The 22,693-nt window shown below is 29.9% G+C and overlaps 1 protein-coding gene across 1 annotated transcript in view; it reads left to right on the top strand.

Moving 5' to 3' along the window:
* Positions 1-22,693, top strand: part of mfr (ferlin family C2 domain-containing myoferlin misfire) — a 77,952-nt gene that overhangs the window by 39,606 nt on the left and 15,653 nt on the right. Inside the window, exons 12-16 of the mRNA XM_075373624.1 lie at positions 4,642-4,772; positions 7,759-7,958; positions 9,897-10,141; positions 12,362-12,498; positions 13,608-13,708. Of these exons, the coding sequence (XP_075229739.1) occupies positions 4,642-4,772; positions 7,759-7,958; positions 9,897-10,141; positions 12,362-12,498; positions 13,608-13,708 (814 nt within the window). The remainder of the gene's footprint in view (positions 1-4,641; positions 4,773-7,758; positions 7,959-9,896; positions 10,142-12,361; positions 12,499-13,607; positions 13,709-22,693) is intronic.

Here is a 22,693-nt window from a genome sequence, read left to right as displayed (position 1 = left end):
TTGGTCAATTTATATTTAAAAGACACAATCCATGGAAGTTAAAAGAAAATTTTACTATCTATAATATCAATGCATTTATGATTTTATGAAACTGGTGCCCATAAATTGTCAGAAAGTTGTAAAAAATCTGCTGAAATATGTTAAAATTCACTAAAACGTTTTGTAATTTAAAAAATTTTTTTTTTATATAACTGGAAAATTATGAGTTTTTAATTCTTATTAATAACTATGCAAAAATGCTTACTTAATTGAGCTTCTGTGCGCACACACACACACACACACACACACACACACACAAAGTAATTACCAAAGCCTTAATAAATTCTACATATATAAACAACTTCTGCAAAATGGAATCTTTTCAACTTAATCTTCTGTAAATGAAAAATCTAAACAAGGTGTAACAGTTCACATGATAGAAAAAAAAGCATATAATTTCTTGTAAGCTTTAAAAATGAAATGAATTCTCTTGTTACAGTTAACAAAATGTTTAATATTCACGGAACATGTTTAATACAGAGCAGTTAGAAAAGACCCTTTAAATAGTTTTGTAAATTTTTTAAAAATATGTAGATTGTTATGTGCATGGTTTTACAGAAACTTAATAAGTGTGTTATAGTCTATAAGGGTTCCGTGAGTCACACAAAAGAAACAGATCTATCACAATATGTTTATCTCTGTTGGATGTTGAACAGAAAGAATATGTTTTCAGATAGTTTTAAATCTCTACACATGCCAGTGAGGTGGAACTTTATTTTAAACAAGAATAAAGTCCTCAGTGTCTTCCTTCTAGAGTTGAGGCATTAGCCTTTCACTCAAAACGTCAAGATTACTGTGTATTTGAGAAACCTCCCATTACTATATGTTTGGGGAACAGAGTCCCTGTTTGGCAAGTATAGGTTCTCTGTGTTTGGTGAATATTATATCTGATGCTCAGTTTTTCTAGGGTTTTCTGTTTCCCATACTCATCCATTATGTCAACTGACCTTTCTGCAAATATGAAATGTACATTTATCACCAAAAGTTAGACAATGAAAGAAACCATTGTCTTACCAACACATGAATCTGGTACAATATAAAGTTATGGTAAGGTGTCATTTTCCACCATTTCTACAAAATTTTACCCACAATTGTTTGCAAAAATTGTATTTCTAAATTTGCTGATATAGTTGAATTATCTGGATTATATCAGTGCATGACGTGTTCTTCTGAAACAGGAGATTTTCTAGAACTTTTATTTTTACAGTCACGTGTTTTCTAATTGCTTTTTTTAGTCATAGATGAATTGGAATACTTCAGTAGTGGTTGTTTACTATACTTTGTTATGAAATGCCAGTGCTTGATAGTAACGGAGTATTGTGGCTAATTCAAGTACACAGAAAGCTTTCTCTACAAGACAGGCATCAGTCCAGACTGGTTTTGTAATACTGTAAACAATATTGATGGCAATAACAGCAGTTTTACAAACTTAAAAACATATCCCATAAAATCTTTTTGATACTTCCTTTTCAAATAAAAGTTTGGTTTTTTACAAACCACCTAAACTGTCTATTCCATTTGTAATTACCCTGTACTTAATTAAAAATATGTGCAGTAAATAAGATTGGCCCAAATAAAAAGTAAAGCAAGACAATTACAAAATCTGTTTAGAAAATAATTTAATTTATTTTTTTAAATTTTTATTATTAATTTTACAGATTATTGGTCCTTGTCCCCTTCAAAGTACTCTCCCCTCTTCTATTCATACACTTTTCCCAGTGATGTTTCCACTTCACGAAACATAGTTTCATTTGAAATGGCTTTTAAGGTTCGTGAAAAATTTGCTTTAATGTCATCAATAGTCTCAAAATGGCATCCTTGGATCACTGATTTTAATTTCAGAAATAGAAAATTGTAAGGAGCCAGGTCTAGCGAGTAGGGAGGCTGAGGGAGAACAGTCGTCTGATTTTTGACACAAAACTGACTAATTGACAAAGCTGAGTGTGCAGGCAAGGCGCATTGTCAAGGTGAAGGAACCATGAGTTTATCTTGCCACAACTCTGGTCTCTTTTGTTGTAAAGAACCTTTATAGTTGTAAAATGCCTTGATAGCACAAATGGTTCGCTGTTTCATCTTAAGGCAAAATTCAAAATGCACAATTCCATTAAAATTGAAAAAAATAGAGAGCATTATGTTGACATTGGATGATTGAACTTTTGTGTCAATGTCATGCCTTAAACCCAGCTTTCATCTTCTGATATGATCCTTTACATGAATGTTTCATTGACATTGGCTTGTTCAAGAAGTTGCCAATAATTGTCCACTCCATCTTTCTGCTGTTCAGTCATCAAACAAGGTCATCAACTTAGCTGCAACTCAATGCATGTTCAGTTTTTTAGTCAAAATGTCGTGGCATGATCTAATTGAGTTGCTCAACTCTTCTGCAGGTTCTCGACAATCAGCAGTTTGCATGCACCGGATTGTTGATTTTCTGAATGTGGGCATCATTAATTGAAGTCAAAGGCCTTCTTGGGTGATGGGTCATCTTCAATTGACTTATGACCACTTTTAAGACATGAAAACCATTCATAACATTGAAAATTAACTAGAGCATCATCTTTGCAAGCTTATTTCAAAAGTTGAAATGTTCTGTGAAAACTTTCCTCAGTTTCATGCATTACTTTGTATCATTGCTCCTGTGAATCGCACATTACAAAAATCGCTATTAATACTTGAACATGTTGCAATCAAATAACAATAACGTCAAAACAAAACAAATATCAACAATCCAATTACATTTGGTTACAGAGGAGATTATGCAGAACACAGTGTTGCTAACCACACGTCACTAAATATGGAAGGTTTTCTCTAAAGTAAAGACTGTTTCATTGTAAAACAATTTATTTTGAAAACTAAGTATTTTTTATTTCTCTTAGATTACATACCTTATACTACTTCTCTCTATAATTGCCACATGAATTAATACATTTATCATAGAAATACTCCAGCTTCAATATACCCTCGTCGTATTCTTCTGCCGCCTGTCCATTTAGCCACTGATTAACAGCATTTTTAAATTTATCGTCACTCACGAATTGCTTACCACTCAAAAGTTTTTTCAATTTCCCAAACAAATGGTAATCAGAAGGCGTTAACTTCGGACTATATGGTGGGAGGTAGTAAATTTCCCACCCAAATATTCTCAGTAAATCACATGTTGGACCCGTATCATGTAGATATGCATTATCGTCAGTCAGCTGATCCACGTCTTCGATTTTGAATGGCGTGTCAAACTTATGTAGAGTTTCCCAGAAGGCTTCTGCATTTGTAGTCGTTCTACGCGGCATGAAATCAGTCAGCAGTATGCCAAACCAATCCCAAAAGACTGTGGCCATCAGTTTGCATCCAAATGACTGTTGGTCTGATTAGTGATTGAGGATGGCACCATTCACTTGACTGCTGTTTTCTTTCTGGCATGTAATATGAAATCCACATTTCATCACCGTAGCAATTGAATTAAGGAACTGATCACCTTTTTCTGTGTAGCGCATCAAAAATTCCAAACTAGATTCCATTCGGATTTTTTTGTGACATTCCGTTAAGACATGCAGCACCAAACATGCACAAACCTTCAAGCCTAAATGGTCATGGACAATGCGACCGATAACAGCTCTTAAAACATCAGGAAAAAGAAGCGCCAGTTTGGACGTTTCTTTCGTTCATTACATTATGACTGTACTCAGCAACCAACTGCCTATGAATTTCGGCCAGCGTAACATTTTGATGGTTTAAAAAAGTATGACTTATATTTCACAGTCAGCAGCAACATCAATTTTCCTATCCGTTTTATAATGTAGTAACTTACATGTAATCAAAGATACTGCAATGCGACAATTTACAAACAACAATGCAATGTGTATGTTAGTAGCGTGTCCATGAACAACCCAAGCTCACCAAACTTAAGAAGAGAAATTTCCCAGCAGTCTTAACTTAGAGATATCCCTCGTATCTCTGTTGACACATAATTAAAAATTTTCTGTTATTTTCTGAATAGACCTCATATAATAAACTGTACTTTTGTAACTTATTTATTATTAAAATATTAACATTAAAAGAAAATTTATACAAAAAGTATAACAGATTGAACAAATAAAGTTAAAAAATTGTTTCTGAAGAATAGATAAAAACATCTAACAAATTACAGTGCTGAAAACAATTGAATAAACTGTGGATCAAGTGCAGCTCTTCCTTGTTCTATAATGAACAAAATATTACTAAATAAATGATCAATGGCTGCCCATGGAAAGAAATACTTATATTCATTACACATCAAGTATATGAAATAAAAGTACCTATGTGTGTACACCTGTTCAGTTGTACAGAATTCTATAAAAATAAGTGGCAAAATCATGATAAAAATAATAAGCGAAGAGCACATAATGTTCAGTTGCCAAAATCCCTTGTTAAAATTTTAACATGACAGCTGCTACAGTTGTTGGGAATTAATAAATGCCAGTGGCATGCATCCAGTGATATTCAACTTAGGCAAACTATTGAAGTTATTCAATTTTAAACATCATTTTGTTTTTTAGCACTTATATTATTTTCATGTCTTTGAATAATTCTTTATGTACATAATTTTATTCAAATTTTTGATTTTAGATCATATTGATGAATTAGCTTTAATTGCTTTACTACAGTGGGAAAATATTCCAGTGGTCGGTCGTAAACTTGTTAGGGAACATGTTGAAACACGTCAACTTTATCATCCCAATTTTCCTGGTATTCCTCGGGTAATGTTATGATGCATTAACTTATTTTCAAATGACTTTCTTTGTTTTATGTATAATTAACTATGTTACCATTTGGATAATGATGATGGTTTACAAAGACAGCTAGCTAATTTTTTTTTGTTTTGTGATTTTACCAGATAAGCTGGAAGCTTGTCTGTTGGATATGGAAATGGAATTTTGTAGCATATGAAAAATGTCATGCCTGACCGGGATTTTATTTATATTTTTGTACAGAAGACAAGTAAAAGCCTCAGAATATAAAATTTAAATATGTTCAGTTCCCCAAAAATCAAATCTGAAAAATAATCTACTCAAAAATTTACAATGATGCATTAATAAATAAATAATCTTAATGTAATAAAAGTATGTTGTATCATATCTCATTATATTTGGACGAGCTCTATAACTTGTGACCTCTGTAGTTCAATGCTCAGACCTGTTTCAAATTAAATAATTTAGTCAGGCATTAATTAATTCATACAAGAATATAAAATTAAAACAACAGGTTGCGTAATACATTACCAAACGCACCAGACATCCTTAGGATAATTGAAGACTTCTCTTGACAAGCCTTGTAATGTTATGTTTTCATCCCTAGGATATAAAATGTCCAGTGCTTGCTCACATATGGGGATATATCTATAAAATATATATTAGTCATCCCATACAATATTTTTGTCATCTGATGTTTACTGGCCCTTGGTCATGTCATGATATAAAAATACCATGTGGAATCTGATTGGATATCCTTAGAAGATTCTCAGACTATGATGATTGTATTTCACAGTACATACATGAGACATGGAATTGACATTACTATGAAGCATGAATATATAGGTTAATGTTATGTTTATTTGGTTACATAATTTAATTCCTGGCAATTTCTTTTTATTATATCATATAATTATTGTTTATAAAATCACAATATTATAGTGTAAAATCACTAATTAAAGCATTTCAGTAATTTATAAATATTTCTAATAAACTATAGTTAGCATAATTTCATGCTCATATTTAAACAATATGTTTAGAATAAGGAAAATTATTATATACTGAATACATAAAAAAAAAACAGACCAAAAAGAGACCAATTACAATATAATGTGACAGTTGCTAATATTTAGCTGGATACAATGGAAATGCTGGGATGTTTCCAGATTCTTGAGAATCATAATATTCTCAGCTATTTAACCAATTTAAAAACTAATTAAAAATCTTAGGAAACTGGTAATAAAAGATTTGTTTACTTGCCTTTTAAATTATGGTATGAAAATTCAGATATTATTTAACATCTTACTATTGTTATTTTACATAATAGAATAAAAAAAAATCCAGTGGACAAATTCAATCTTTCCTGTATTTGTATGATGTTATTTACAACCTCTCCTGTGGGGATGTTGAATATCAGTGGAACAATGTACATATTGGATATCCTGAAAATCAGAATTTCAGGATATCCCTGAATTTCTGTTGTAAGACATACAAGATGAATTTTAAATACCCCAGGGAGGTTATGTGCTGTACAAGATTGAGATCATGCTCATCATTTATTTCCATTATACGCAGTTTTGTGGTTTCACTGTTTAGCTTCTGTTAAGTTAATGTTGACAAAGATGATATAAATTAATACTATAAGAAATTCATCATTAGTGAACAAAAGATATTTTATACATATATAAAAGGAAAAAAAAGATATTTTAAAATAAACAGTATTTATGAAATGTTATGAAACAAGTATTTTTAGCCAGGTTTTTTTGGATAAAAATAAAATGCAAAAAAATAATTGTTTTAGGCAGCCTAAATAGAAAATGTAAATTTAAACTTAGCACATGCCGCACTTCTTTTATGTATGGATTGGGTATATAAATCTTATCAAGAAATACAAAGATCCTTAAATCAATCCAACAGGTATTCCTGCCCATTAATAAAATTTTAAGGGAGAGACAATAGTTTTTATGATTAAAAAATTTGTGAAAAAGTATTTTTAATAAATTAAAAATTCAGACTGTGTATCAGGTACTGATCCCTTATCATTTTCTTATCAATAAAGTTTCGGTTACACTATTAATAAAGAAAGTTTCCTAACTATCTGATTCCTGCTTATTATGTATATTTTTAAAAACATTGTTTCTAATAAATTAATTTTGTGATCAGTTTGCAGGGAATACTGGGGTATGTGTGATTTCTCTGTTTTTCTATATTTGTAATGAGCCAAGTGCTTCTTTATTCTAATCTCATTTTTTCTTTAGTTGTTCCTGCATATTTTAAATTGGCAATTATTAATAAATTTGTAAATGCCCATTCTATCAGTGAGTTTAATGGGTTATATTTATGTTTAATTTTACTGAGGATAGGTTGATTAGATTCAGATATTTTTAAACATTTAATTTTTCTATTAAAACCTGTCAAGAATTTAATTGAAAAACACTCTGAGGGAAAGCAAATGAAATTATAACAATTGTTTAAATTTGATGAGATTATCTGAGATCAGTTATATGGGGGATTCATGTGAAAAGTATATGAACTTGTATGAATTGTTTATGGAATTCTTTAGAGGTGGTGAAGAAAATTAGCAACAACTGGCTTACTAAATTAGCAGTATTTTGTTCATAGCATTTAACTCAATTTTGTATAAGCATAAAAAAATAATCCGTGACTACTTCATATGAATGTTGTTCTTCCCGTAGCAAGTTGTCTCCTGGTCTTTTCTAATTAATATACAGACTGGATATAATCTGCTCCTCCCTAAATATTTGGCAGTTTATTATAATAATAATAATAATAATATGATTTATTTTCATTTATTTATTATTTGCTAATATATTTTAATAACATTTTTGTTATACCTACGTAGAATTCTTTTTTTGTATACTATTTATAATTTATATTTGTTTAAGGTATATTAATGTTACTATGTCCAGTTTGATCATATGCTTTTGATAATTTAGTTGATTTATAATTACATAAAAATATTTAAACTGTTTAGGGTTCAATTGAGATGTGGGTTGACATTTTTGAATCAAATGACACAAGCCCTCTACCTCATAGTTTAATGACTGATATATCACCAAGGATGCCTATTGAATATGAGTTACGTGTTATCATTTGGAGTACTACAAAAGTTAAACCTAGAACAGGGGACCCCGCATTTTTTGGTAAAAAACAGTGTGATATTTATGTTAAAGGGTAAGTTTATTTTCTTCCTTTTTTTGATTTATTTAATGCTCTTTTTTATGTTAAACTTAACATGTTGTCTATGGTGTACATAATTCATATTAGCTTTATAAGCATCAACTAATGTAACTTATCTTTAGAGGTTAAGAAAACCATTTAAAATATTATCAAATAGTTAATTTTATTTCAGTTGTGTTTATCATTTATCAGTGGTTTACATGAAATTATAAATTTCATAGCGAATGTGTTGAGTGAGTTTATGTTTGTTAACACAATGAGAATTAAAGTTGCACATTGTGGGAAATACTTTCATTTGTATGTTCATTTCTTGTGAGATTATTTGTAAAATTGATTCTGATGTTTAGTGCCTGAATATGCACTTTATATCTAAGGATGAAAATTTGTCCAGTTTGGTCACCATGGTTTATAACATGTCTATGGTGAACAACATTTTGAATATGATCTGGTGCTTCATTTTTTCTGTTATCTATTTTTTCATTCTATTTAATTGTAATTTTAAGCTACAAATCTTTAATAAAACTTTTTATTTATAAATTATTAATGTGTATAAAATATTCGTGCCACATACCAATCATATAGCAAATTTGGACATTTTTAGGTGAAATCTAGCCAAACACATAAACAGATGAGTTCAAAAATATTGAATTAAACTGTGGTGACTGCACTAAATACCATATTGACCAAATTAGACTTATTTTCACCCTTAGATATAAAGAGCTTATACAAGTACAATACATAAGTACATAAATATACTAAACATTAAATTTCTTGTAAAGCATTGATAAATGATAAACACAACAGAAATAAAATATTTCAGTTGAAATATTTGATCATATTTTAAACAGATTTTTTTTGCCTTTAAAGATAAGTGACCTTAAAGCTAATAATACCAATAATGATAAATGAGAGGATGATACAAAGTTGGGAAGATTATATACATCCAAACTGGTTTATTTTAATGCTAAAAGTTTTAATGAAATTTTATTTACAGGCATTGTTTGTTTAAGAGTTTTACAGTTGATTACAACAATAAAAATTTAATTAAAAATGCTCATTTAATGCACACAAAAATTGTAAAAACATTTCACTTTTCCCTGTTGATTATATGTACTTATGTTGATACAGTTATTTGTTGTTTTCAATTGTCTCCATGCTTGTAAATAATCAGTAATTCAAATTAATTTGAGAGTAATGATGTTTATTAAATAGTCAGTCTACATTGGTAATAGAATGAAGATGTCACTTGTAGAGCTAAACACTAACTGAATTTCAGATGGCTTGGCATGCTTGTATGTAATGCTATATCTAACTTTGTGAAGAAGAAGGCAACAGAAAACCACTTTTTAAAAAAAAAAGTAGTTTTTTCAGTTTTTAAAGTGGTTTTTTATTACCTTTATTCATGTTTTAAAAAACATCATATCGTACCACTGGTAAAAAAAAGAGATATCCTACCCATTAAAATTCCAGTTTGTATGTTAATACCTTAATAGCAACCCTCAGCAAAAGTTTTTTAGTTGAGCATTAATAGAGCCAGAACAATGCAGAAAATCTTTTTATTAAATATCTGTTTTAGAATTTGCTTGCTGATTAACAAATGACACATCCATTCCTTAAAATCCCCTAGCAGAACTTAAAAAGTATAGTAATTATTATGTTTGGATATCTGTAAGACTGAAACTTGATTTAATAACATATAAATTATATTAAAATACATTTTGAAGTCAATGAAATGTAATAATTAAGTGACAATGTCAGCTAGAAAAGTGATAATTTTTTATTTTACTTTTTTGGTTATAAAATCTTGCCATCTGGGTACCAACTTCTTATATTGGGGTACAGTAAACGTGCATAAATTTTTAAGTGAAAAATGTTAATTTTTTTTTTCATGTATAAGCTAATTTAGATACATAAAAATTTGTTTTATTTCAGACGATTAGTTGGTGATTCAAATGAACAGAACACTGATATTCATATTAGATCAGTAGGTTTTGGAAATTTTAATTGGCGCTTCATTTTTCAGTTTCATTATTTACTGTCTGAGGAATCTCGTATACAAGATGAACATAAAGGAAAATGTTTGCTTGCTTGTAATAAAGGTTATAGTAATAAATTACCAGCTATATTTAATGTACAAATATGGAGTAAAGAACGAACAAGGTCTGATTTCCTTATTGGTAAGGTGCTTTTTGATTTAATTAACGATAATTAATATCATTAAAATGTTTCATTAGATAATATGTTAACTGAGACTGTACAAGACTACTCTTCATTTATACTCGTTCATCCTCTGAAGTATTATCTGAAAGGTAATTACTGGAGGCTAAACAGGGAAAAGAAAGAAAGAAGATAATATGTTAAGCACTTTATTCTTAATAAAATGTTATTTCATTTGCTTTTAATTTATTTTCAAACTACTAAACTATACCAGAAATCATTAATGTAGATCATTTTGTTAAAGAGTTATTTTTAAGCCAGTTTTTATTACTCCAGTGGAAAAATTTAGATAAATAAACAATTTTTAGTGAACTATACCAAATAAATTCTTTAACTTTGTTTCATAATTATGTAATGTTTACAGTTAACTGTTGAAATTATAAGGTATTACAATAATTTAACTCACCCTTTAAGGAAAAGTAGTGGAATAGTGCCACATGCATGTTACCCAATTGATTCCATATGCCTTTGCATATGTGTTTGTATTTTTATTTTTTAATCTTTAAAAAATTTTTTTAATTTTAATCGTTTAATATTTTTTATGTTTAATATGTAATTATACAAGGTTTTTTACATACAACTGATGATGCGGGATCCCGCAAAAGTACTCTTGCAGAAAAACAACAAAATAAGGTGAGATATTTCTTAATTCTGTACTTGAGGTGGATCAGGTTGTTTTACATTATATATTTGTTAGTACAGAGGTGATGTAGATCTTGAAAGGATTGATTTAAAATAATATATATATTTTTTTTTTTCTGTCTACTGTAAATATCTCAATATAGATTATTTACACTTTATAATTATCCACCTACTTTGGTTGCTTTCTAAAAATGTTTAATTACTTTTTGTTGTTTACAAGATGTAATAAAGTACAACACAAAATGTTTTCCCTAAATTATAAAAAAAAATTAATCTTTATTACATAATCTCTAATATTCAACTGCTGGTTTAGCACTTAACAGCACCCTGATAATATGCCAAAGATGCTTGTTCTCAGTCTTCTTTCACAAAATGTGTTGTTTCAGACAGCAGGTTCTTGATGGTTGGCAGAGTGAATGAAATGCTACCAACAATAAACTTCATCCATTTAAGAACACTGTCACTGTGTAACTCTTCATTCAGAAATACATTCAAGTAGAGGTTATTATTTGCCATTTGTGAATAGGGCACACTAGACTCACTCATGGATATCTCATGAACTGGACTGATGCACCCATTTGTATTCACTACGACTACCAACTAATGGTTCACCACATCCTTGTGGAGTGTGTCTGTTATACAGCATTGTGTTGGAAATTTAACTAGGAGCTAACATTCAAAATGTTTTAGGAAAAAATATGTTGTTATAGGTTGTCTTACTATTTCTTAAGGCTGTGCATCTGTATTCATATATTTGATTAATTCTGTAATGTGTTTTGTCCTTAGCTACTGTTTGAAGTATGCCATATGGCTATTTTGTTATTTTAGGTATTTAATATTTTATTTCATTGTTGTTTTATTTTACCTTTAACATATGGCATAGGTCCTTTACATCTATGCTGTTCTCTGCAAGGAATTTCTTTCTTTAGGGTATTGTACATCTTAATTATTTTATTGTTGTTATCTAAGTTTTTATATTTTTGTATTGTTTGCTTAAATTCCCTTTAATATAATAATATTATATTTGGGTGCTAATAAAGACACTTTATTGTGTGCTCAGGAAAAAAAGTACCTTAAGTAAACAGTTACTTGATACAAAGTGTTTTTTCATTAAATTATTTATTATAAAAAAAAAGTGGAACTAGATTACCTGATATTTTCTCAATTCAAATTTTAACAGTCAAGTATTAATTTAAATTTATTATTATGATTATGGTAAAAATTTTATCTTGTTGTCATTGAACAACTTCATGTTTATACCTTCTTTGTCACTTTTTTGTCTATGATTTGTTAGAAGTGAGGTATTGGAATCAGAATCATGTATTACATTTTTTATGGATATAATTTTTTTTTTTTTTTTACTTTTGGTTGTATCAATGTAAGTTTTAATTTTAAAACATAATTTTGATAATCTGGCTTGCTTCTTTAATATGTTAAAACAATTTTTTTAAATTATTTAATTTTCCATATTCTGCACAGTTTTATTTTATTTATTATTTATGGTTATAAATTATAAATATTTTATTATTTGGTTTCAGGTTCAAACTCAATGGAATTGTGCAATATGGTACAAGGGCAATTGAAGTGGTGGCAATGCAATAAAGAATCAGTCTGGAGTGCATCAAAAGACCGTATTAATTTATTTGATATGAAGAAGAATCGTGGTTGGTGGCCAGTCTATGATACTCGAAAAAGAAAAATTACTCCCAAAAAAATTATTACGGTAATAAAAATCACAATATTGATATTCACTTTTTACAAACCTTTTTGTTCTTATTAATTTTTTTTAGAACTATTGTAGTTTTATGTTCCCCTGAAGGTACCAGCCTGTTATCATTATATCTCGTTGTTACTAACTGAGAACATCCTGGAATGTTGTGCTCTACTTAAAAAAAATACAATTTTTAAAATAGATGCCATTTAAAACGATACTAGGTTTTCAGCAGTACTGCTGAAGAAAGAGCCAGCGATTTGTTCTGTAAGGCCTTTGAATGAAAAAGTTCAGTTAATTTGAAAATGAGTCAATACATCATTTCAAGTCTTATTATGTATAATCATGTTCATTCAACAAATACCAAAAGAAACTTGAAAACATATATAATATGACATATTAGGTCTACTTATTGTAAATGTTGTAGCATCTACTATTCTAACTTTCTTAAGTGGGAATAAATGAAGGAACTGAGACTTTGAAATAAAACAATTTTATTTCAAGATTAGTCCAGATTAAACATCAATCTGGTGAAATTGGTATCTACCTTGCAAGTTTGTAGTATATCTTTGCATGTGTTTATTTTATCTAGAACTGTTGGTGATTGCATCTTGGTGCATTAACTGAAAGCTGATAACATTGTATGTTAAGTCTGGATACATATAAGTTCATATGAGTGACAGGTAAGAAATAAATTACACTATTGTGAACATACTGATCATGCTATTATAAACACATGCATCCAACCCTTATTTATAAGCAGAATAAACATTTTACTACTGTGGGTAATTATGTAAGCAATGATTAATTGAAGATCAGCATAAGATTTGTTGAAAGTAAAAAATCAGTGTGTGCCATGACAAAGGTCGCACATAAAAAAATGAAAAAAGGTAATACATAACTAAAGTAGATTTACTTGTTAACAAATAGTTATTAGTTTCAAATAGCAGAAATTTCAAACAAGGAATATTGAATAAGATAGTACAAAAAGTAATCTTTGATATTTGGGTTAGCAATATTCAATTTATAGTTATTATATTTTAATATAAAATATTGTTGACTCTCTCAAATAGGGATATGTTGAAATGGAATTCCATTTGATAACAAAAGAGGAGGCAATTAGATCTCCTGTAGGTCTTGGACGTCGTGAACCTGAGCCATTAGATGCTCCAACGTAAGTTAAATATTTTAATCAATCTAATTTTTTTAAAACTGAAGTAATTTTTTATCATACAGGAGAAGATACTGAATTATTTTTAGTTATAAATGGGATTTTTATATTCATAAGTATGCTACCATACCTGTAGTAGGAATAAAATAAGTAGATTCATGTAACATTTTTGTTGTTTTATTGAAATACTAGAATTAAGAAATTATGTTTTGATTTTACTCTGAACCATACCTACTGATGATTGCTTCCATTAGCTCTCGCAAAATTAGTGCCTTGCTTGTATAAATATATGCTTGTACTCGTTGGAGTGATCATGCTCAAAAAAATTATTTAAGGCCTGATTATGTTGACCTTTCTTTACTTTAGTAAGTTTCTCTTTTAGTTTTTTAACTTCTTACTCCAAAAAATTTTATTATACTTTATGGTTTGTTCAAACTGCCTAAGAACCTAAATCTTTCTACCATTTTCAGATTATCTATGCGCAAATATATACACACCATACTAAAAAACAGAACCTTTATGTTATCAGATTTTTTTGTAACTTAAAATTTTTAATCCTTGTATTACTTTCTCTCTTTATTTCTTTAATTTTCTTGTAATTGGGAATTTTTTTGATCCTAAAAGCAGAGTTCAGTTTTCATTCTGTTACATAAAATAACAGAAAAAATTCCCCATTACTGTGTCCTGCTTAGTCAGTTTCATTATTTTTTCAGTCAAAGAATTAATTTATCTTTCAGTAAAATCAAAGGATAATTAATTTTTTAAAAACTTTACATTATTTATTTTTTCAATAGCTACAGTCTTTTCTTCAATTGATTTGCTTACATGCTTTTGTTTTTCAACTGTGTTTGCTGATTTATTACAAACCACAAATTAAACTGATAGTAAATTAAAAGAAAAAAAACTATTAAATAGTACCCGGATTAAAAAATTGTTTCAGTAAAGATGAAAAAACTAATAACTGGAAATGTAGGAAAATACACATACACATGCACATAAATTCATACACCTCTCTATACTGGTTTCTAGAATCATGCAAAGAGCCGAGTACTCCTTTTTTGACATGCTAGATAAGAAAATCTTGTTTTCCTGCCATATGCATGTAGTGGATAAAGTAAAAATTGTTAATTTAGAAGTTATTCACATAATCTCAAACTTTCAATTTATGACTGCATCTGTTGTATATGTTCATGGACACCAGTACCATGTTCCTTATTATGAACAACGGGGAATTTTTTTTATTTGCAGTTTTATTTTTTAATGGGAAGGTTTAAATCCCTCGCATAACATACTGCACATTCAAATTCAGTTTTTAAAATAAAATTTAAAAACTTTAACCTGTACAAAAAGATTTTTAATAATTATTAAAGATTTTAATAAAAGATTATTTTATTAGATACTATTTTCTTATTGTTATTATTCAACAACAAAGTTCTGCATCATTATTAAATAAAATAAGTTTCCCACTACCCACTTCAATTTATAGACTCATTTTAAATCTGTTAGTTTCTAACAAGTTAATTTTGTACCAATTTCCAGGCAATGATACACCAATTTTTCTGATACAAACTGTCAAAAATAGTGGGCAATATCCTATTGTTTTATTTATCCCACATTTTAGCACTTCATGGCTTCACTTGAATTTAGACTTATGTAACTAGCAAACTTTGAAATCTGGGGCATCTGTTTATCTGTATCCTCTTAATTATTTATTTTAATAGTTCTATATGACATTACAGTGTAAAAATTCTGATTCTGTATTTTATTTCAAAATCTGTAAGTGAGAGCACATTATTGTACGTTGACTGGCTTTTAATAATATAACAGAAGTTAATTTTTGGTTATGTTTTTCAATCAGAACAGATTTTTTGTAAAATTTTCTTTATTGATTTGTAAACATAATATGGTTTATTGTATTCATTTCTAAGAATATTTTTTTTTTGAGGTTAGTTAATTATAATTTCAAAACAGTACTGCAAAAAAGTTGTGATTTTATAGGTTTACATTAATACAACAATAGTAAAATGTAAAACATTATCTAATAGGATGATTCAAACCATGCTATAATGATAATGGTAATAATAAAGTAGCAAGGAGAAAGAGAAGTACTTATATTCTACGCATGTATAAAAAAAACCTTAAGCCAGGTAAAACAGTGGTGAATTTAAAAACTGTGAATAGGTTACTGAAGGTTGACAAAGAATGATATAGTTTGAAGGTCACCTATCTCCATAAGGTATCAAATTTTCTTGTACGTGTTCTGTTAGATAGATGTTCAAATGTATAAAAGTACTTGTCAGCATCACCCTTAATGTCCATGCATAAGAAGTAAAAAACCCTAGTAGCTGCCAAGTGAGGAGATTTTTTTAAATATGAAATTTTAGCAAAAAAAACTGTTCACTGTTAAATATTATGAAAAAAGGATATGTGCCTCTCATTGTGATTTGCCTCCTCATATGATATTGTGTGTATACTGTATTTATATGGGGTACTTTTTGCCAACTCTGATTCCAGCTCAACTAAACTATATTATTTAAGTTACTACTTTAAAAACAGTTCAGTTTTATACTTTAAATAGTGAAGTTAGATTAAGTACATCTCGATTTCCCCCCCTCCCCGCGATGGGAGAAGATCCTGCCAACGTAGCATGTCCGGTCGCTACACCGCCCTCTTAGTTCCTTGCCAGTAGTGGCTTTAACGGTGGTCATCTTCTTGCCCTCGTACTGATCACATTCCACAGTGTTCAGTCCAGCCTTGTGAGATGTCACAGATGCAGATGCCCCGAGGGACATCTACATCAGTAATTCCACCCCAGTGAAATCGCCTTCTAATGAAGACTCGGACACCTAACACTACTACGTAGCCCTCAAGAACTAAGATAAAAGCCTATATGCGGAAGCACGAACCTCGTGCCTAGTTCTATTAATTAATGAGCCAATTCTGTGAATATCTCGTGAATCGAGACAAAGAAACAACAACTTCCTACAAAAGTGTTGATCGCAACAACAAAATTTAGACCTAGTTCCCTTAATGAAACTCCGCTACCGCTTTAAATAGACCCTTACTTGGGTTACTTAAACACGTTAACTGCAGACTCTGGTCTGGTCTACCCGGGAGAGGCGAATGAACGCCTACTCCCACTCGGCTCCATCGCAGAGCCCCGTGTGACATTCACCACCTTAAACTGCCATTAAGACGCCACTACATACCACGACTAAATGGCATGCAGCCGCGTCCCGCCAACAGTGTAGATTAAGTACATCTCAATTCCCCCCCAAGGGGAGAAGATCCCACCTCGTAGCGTGTCAGGTCGCTACACCACCCCCTCCGTTCCTTGCCAGTAATGGCTTTAACAGAGGACATCTTCTTGCCCTCAAACTGATCACATTCTACAGTGTTCAGCCCGGCCACGGTGAGATACCACCGATGCAGATGCCCCGAGGGACATCTATATCGGTAATTCGCCACGAGAGATAGTAATGAGTTCTGCCTTCTGAAGAAGACAGCTGACATCTAACGCTACCACGTTGCCCTCAGGAACTAAGCAAAAGTCTTAACTCGCGAAGAAGAAGACCCCATGCCTACCACAATCAGCCTAAACTATACTACGCCCCTAGTGCATAGATGCATCAAGAATGCCACGACAGCATATCTGTCAGCAGATTCAGTCACCGCAAACAAATTGTAGATTAAGTACAATACAATGCTGGAATTTTAAAGAATGATTCATTTTTTATAAATGTTCATCCTCGATCTGAAACAAGGCATATTCATAAAATAAGTGCCATTTGGTCATTAAAAAAATTGACTTGTGAAAAAAGTTTTTTACTTACAATTTTAGTTTACTACATATCTGCCTCACTTTTCCACATAATCATCATTCAGTTCTAAGCACTTTTCGTAATGCTGCACCAGTTTCTTTAACCCCTCTGCATAGAAGTTCGCTGGGAATTGAACCAGTTGACTACGGCAGTCTTGAGTTCCTCATCGTTTTCAAATGACTGTATGGAGAGTGGTCAAAAAGTTCTCAACAAATCTCTTGAATTTTCTTCTTGGTTAAGGCAGCAGTGTGAGAACATGCATTGTCATGATGGAGGATTATGCCGAATGATCATTTCATGCTTTGTTGATTTTGGATCGTATATCTCAGTTTTGTGAGCGTTTCGCAGTACATGTCAGCTGAAATTGTTGATCACATTCCATGAAATCAACCAAACTGACGTCCTTGCCGTTCCAAAAAATGGTAGCCAACATTTTTCGACTCGAGTACAGAGATTGCTTAAAACTTTTTTGGTTTTGGGAAACTTGAATGGTGCCACTGCATTGACTGTTTTGATTCTGCATTGGTGTAGGATATCCATGTCTTGTCACCCATAGCAATGTGGGGAAACAAATCATCTATCTTGTTGATTGTGGTCCAAAAACACTTGTCCACTGTACATTCTTTGCTCTTTGTGTTGGTCGGTGAGCATTTTCGGTACACAACTTGTATCTGAGCTTTTCTGTGACAATTGCATTGATAGAGGTGTGTCCAACATGGGGAAATTCATCAGCCAGAGCACTAATCATCAATCGACGATCACATCACAGTTTTCAGTTTACTTGTTCAACGATTTCTTTGGTCTGAATACTGGGCCTGCTACTCCACTCTTCATCATGCACATTTGTGTGACCATTTTTAAAGTCACAACACCATTGTCTAACCTTTCCTTCACTCATTACTGTAGATCCATACTCTAGGCACAACTGATGAATTTCAGCAGCTGAAAATCCTGTTGCACATAAAAATCGAATCACAGCGTGCACTTGACAACTGGTGGGAGAAATGATTGTCATGGGCATTGTGACCTGCATTCACTGGCTGGCTACAAAATCAAAACAACAACTGCAGTGGCTTTGTAAATAGCCAATAGATGGCCCTGCATCCATGAAACTGTGTTTACACCTGCTAATATTTAAATATAAGCCAATGGCCCATACTTTATGAATATGGCTCGTATTTATGAAATGTGATATGTGGTTCATATATGTTTACTACAAGAAACATGTTTAGGTTAAGAATGTCTACAAATAAAGCATAATTTTTATCTTTGTATAAGTTTTTTCTTGCTCAGTATTTAATAACAAACTATTAATATATTCAAATTTATTATATATATATATATATATATATATATATATATATATGATATGATATCACTAGGCTTTGACTAAAAGCACTGTCTTGAAGTTAGTCAACCAGAGCCAGGACAATTATTTGTGTTTAATTTTTATTTTATTACTGTTTATTTTGTATTATTTTTATTATATTATTATTTTAATACCTCTTATTTATTATCATTTGTTTAATCTTTTTTGCAGGCGTAAAAAGTTAAATATTATCTCTTTTACATTTGCTGTAGCAATTCATAATTTTTTGGAAAACATATATTCCAATAAATTTAAAACACTATGCTTCATACTATTAATTTTATTGATAATATTTATCATTTTATGTTTCATATCTGTACCGTCAGCATTAATCAAAAAATTGTTGAAGATATAATTTAGTTTCTTAATCAAACTGATGTACCTGTAATGAAATTGTAGGATTTATTTCTATTAAAATTATATATAAATTACTGTAAAGATGTTCAAAAACTATGAGTTTTAATTATTGTATTTCATTTCTAATTACATGAATTTATTAATTAAAAATGCAGGTGATCATAAATTATTTAGGATATTTTAGGTTAATTAAAAAAAAAAACAAAGTCGTGTTCTTGAACACATGTTTTACTGTTGAACAGGGCTTTTCAAACAGTTTTGTTTAGAACACTTTAAATTCAAACAAGTTCCACACTATCTCCTTTTGTGGCACGTAAAATGTCTTAGACTATATTCTATTTCATACCACACGTTATGAAGAATATATATAGCTACTTCATTAATTACACCTTCAATTCCTTTTAGTTCATTGATGTTGACAATTTTTGTTGCATTTATCTTGTCTTTGACAAACTGCCAATCGAGTTGCATAACATCAGGGAATTGAAGAGGTTAGGGATTTAGTCCGTCACAGCCAATTCAATGTTGAGGAAATTGTTCATGTAGGTAGTCCATAACATGTAAACCCAGTGTGATGGTGTGCCACCATGTTGGAAGTAAATGTTGAGTTGCCAATATTCAGTTTGTAATACTTATATTTGTAAGTTTGTAATATTATAATTATACTTATACTTATATATATATATATATATATATATACTTATACTTATGTTTGTAATATTACTCCTGTAACATGTGTACAATTTGTTTCATGAAAGCGTGCAGCAAACCAAAACGTAACAGTATGATAATTCTAATTTAATTTAATTTAGTGCCATCCATCAGAGAAAAAATACTTCTCTTTACTTTAACATAAAAATGAATGAAGTAAAAATAACTTATAATACAAAAATCTGATGTGAGTATCACATGACTTCCTTGTTCACCTAATAAAATAAAAATACACATTTTTTGCTGCACTTCATTTAAACTTACTTCATTTGAAAGTGAGATACAATCCTCAATTCTTTGATAAAGGTGAGCAGTTACAAAATTGCATTTTGGCAGACACCACATTGCATCACATTTTTTTGTGATGTTCATATCAGTATTTTATATTAGTTATGTATTACTTTTGTTTCACATCGCTCAAGTAGATATATGATATAAGTGAGAATGTATCAGATCTGTAACCACGCACACTTCGGTTCGAATCCAACTTCATATACATAAAAGTAAAATAAAATACATAAAGTACATAAAATTTTATTTCCCTAATAACTACTGATTTTTTTCATATTTTCTTTTTTTTATTATTATTGAATTATTATTTATTGTAAATTTTTTTTACATTCAGAGGTTAATTATTAATAAATCAATAATTATATAATATATATATTTATAAATTTAGGTAGTTTAAACTTTTTATAATCCATTTTTCCTGTATATGTAAATATCTATATATATACAATATAACATTCTTTAAGCCTCCACAAAGCACAGAATTAGAGAAACACTCTTACCTTTAATATTTTATTCCATCAAAGCTCTTTTGGTATATATATATATATATGTTGCTGATTATTATTTTTTTTTGGAGCTACTTAAGCGTTTCCCTGGTTTATGTTTCATGATAGAGTCACTCATCTTTAAAACCCAATTGGCAAAAAACAGAAGGTAAATTAAATTTAATAAAAATAGCACTGAATAAAACTGTTATTTAATAACTATAGAATTATATTGTACCGTATGGAGTAACACGATAATACAGATTGAAATGCTTTCTTTTGTTGAATTGAATAATAATATGAAGCATTACAAATGATATCATTATTAAACATCAATAAAAAAGATACAACAAACTTTTAATTGCTTATCACTGGCATGCCACAGTGCCAAAGTGATAGCTTACAGTACATTATTACATGCATAAATCAATAATTAATTGTACCTTCACATGGGAGTGACAGAATGATTCAGCCTAAACTACTGAAATATAACTCATATATGCCGAATTAATATTTATTTCTGCTTCACCATCTCGTTATCTATATGGCATATAGACTACTAGCGCTAGTAACCATTGGCTTGGTGAAGAAGATTCAAACAATCACTTCATAAATAGTCAGTGCACACCAAAGATTAATTTTCAGGCTATCATGTTTTGTTTGTCGAATGGCATGAAGATTCTTGCAATCCTAAACCCCACAATTATGATGTTAATGAGATCAGAATCATGGAGGGTAGCTTTGACAGAGAAGATTAATTTTTCTAAAACCACATTATCTTCATTCCCTTTATCAAGAATGTACATGGCAAAATTGTAATTGCATGGTTTATCATCATCTTAATTGCATGCACAGACTGAATTTTGTATGCCTTAAGTTTTAGGTGCTTGTGTAGACCCTTCATAATTGTTGATTGGAGTATTACTAGTTATAAACTCACATGAGTTGATATACCAGGGCTTCTCTAAAAATATTATCTCATTCGATCTACAACTTCCTTTGGAGATGGGAGGACAGCCAACACCTTTTTTTAAATATAATTCTTGTACCCTTAAACTGCTGATACCAATGTTTTATTAGGAGGATCATGGTGATACTCAAAACAAAAACCTCAAAAACAGTAATAACAGATCTGTTTTCATGAAACCATAAGATGCACATTGCTTTCTTCTACACGGTAGTCATTGTTCAACTGACGATCCCCCCGCCCCCTGTTGTTACATTGTGCCGGAATGATCATTCAAAGTCATCAGTAACTCAAGTACCTACACTAGTGCTTGAAAAAAATCAATGTGCACTACATTGCTTTTCATTTCATTTTTTATTAACCCCTAAAATGTGCAGAATAGTTTATATTCATCCTTAATTTAATATAATATACACTGTTTAAAAAAGTATCCTTACCAATAAAAAAATAATTTTTGAATATGCTAACATTATCATTGCCATCATTATGATGAAAATATTTATACTACTGTCTTTTTTTGTGACTTTATTAAGTGTCTTACGTACTGTTGGTATACATAAGTTTAAATTGAATGTCTTTATAATTAATTTTTTGATTATAAGAAGCACTACTAGTAGTTACTTTTAATTATTAACATTTTAAAATCCTTTAAAACTAGATTTCTTGATCATAATAGAAATTATAAAAATAATAAATTAGATTTATCTAATATGCCAGACCATCTAATAAACATTATATTTCTGATTAACACAAATATATAAATATTAGAAGTTAATAAAGTTTAGAAATTTATTAAAATTAAATAATTTGAAAAATATTACATGTTTAAGTACAAACAAAATTTCAATTTGATTAACCATTAGTAGTCATCAGTGTGAGGATGGCAGCCTTATAAAAGTGTAACAGATACCAACCAGTACTTGTATAATAAATTGATATGCAATTTTTTAGTATTTTTATTTTTAATTTTTTTTATGCAGTAACTAA

The sequence above is a fragment of the Lycorma delicatula genome, chromosome 8, assembly GCF_047948215.1.
Source record: "Lycorma delicatula isolate Av1 chromosome 8, ASM4794821v1, whole genome shotgun sequence".
Lineage (NCBI taxonomy): Eukaryota > Metazoa > Arthropoda > Insecta > Hemiptera > Fulgoridae > Lycorma > Lycorma delicatula.
The sequence above is the reverse complement of the archived record's forward strand: the minus strand, read 5'-3'. Positions and strand labels throughout refer to the sequence as shown.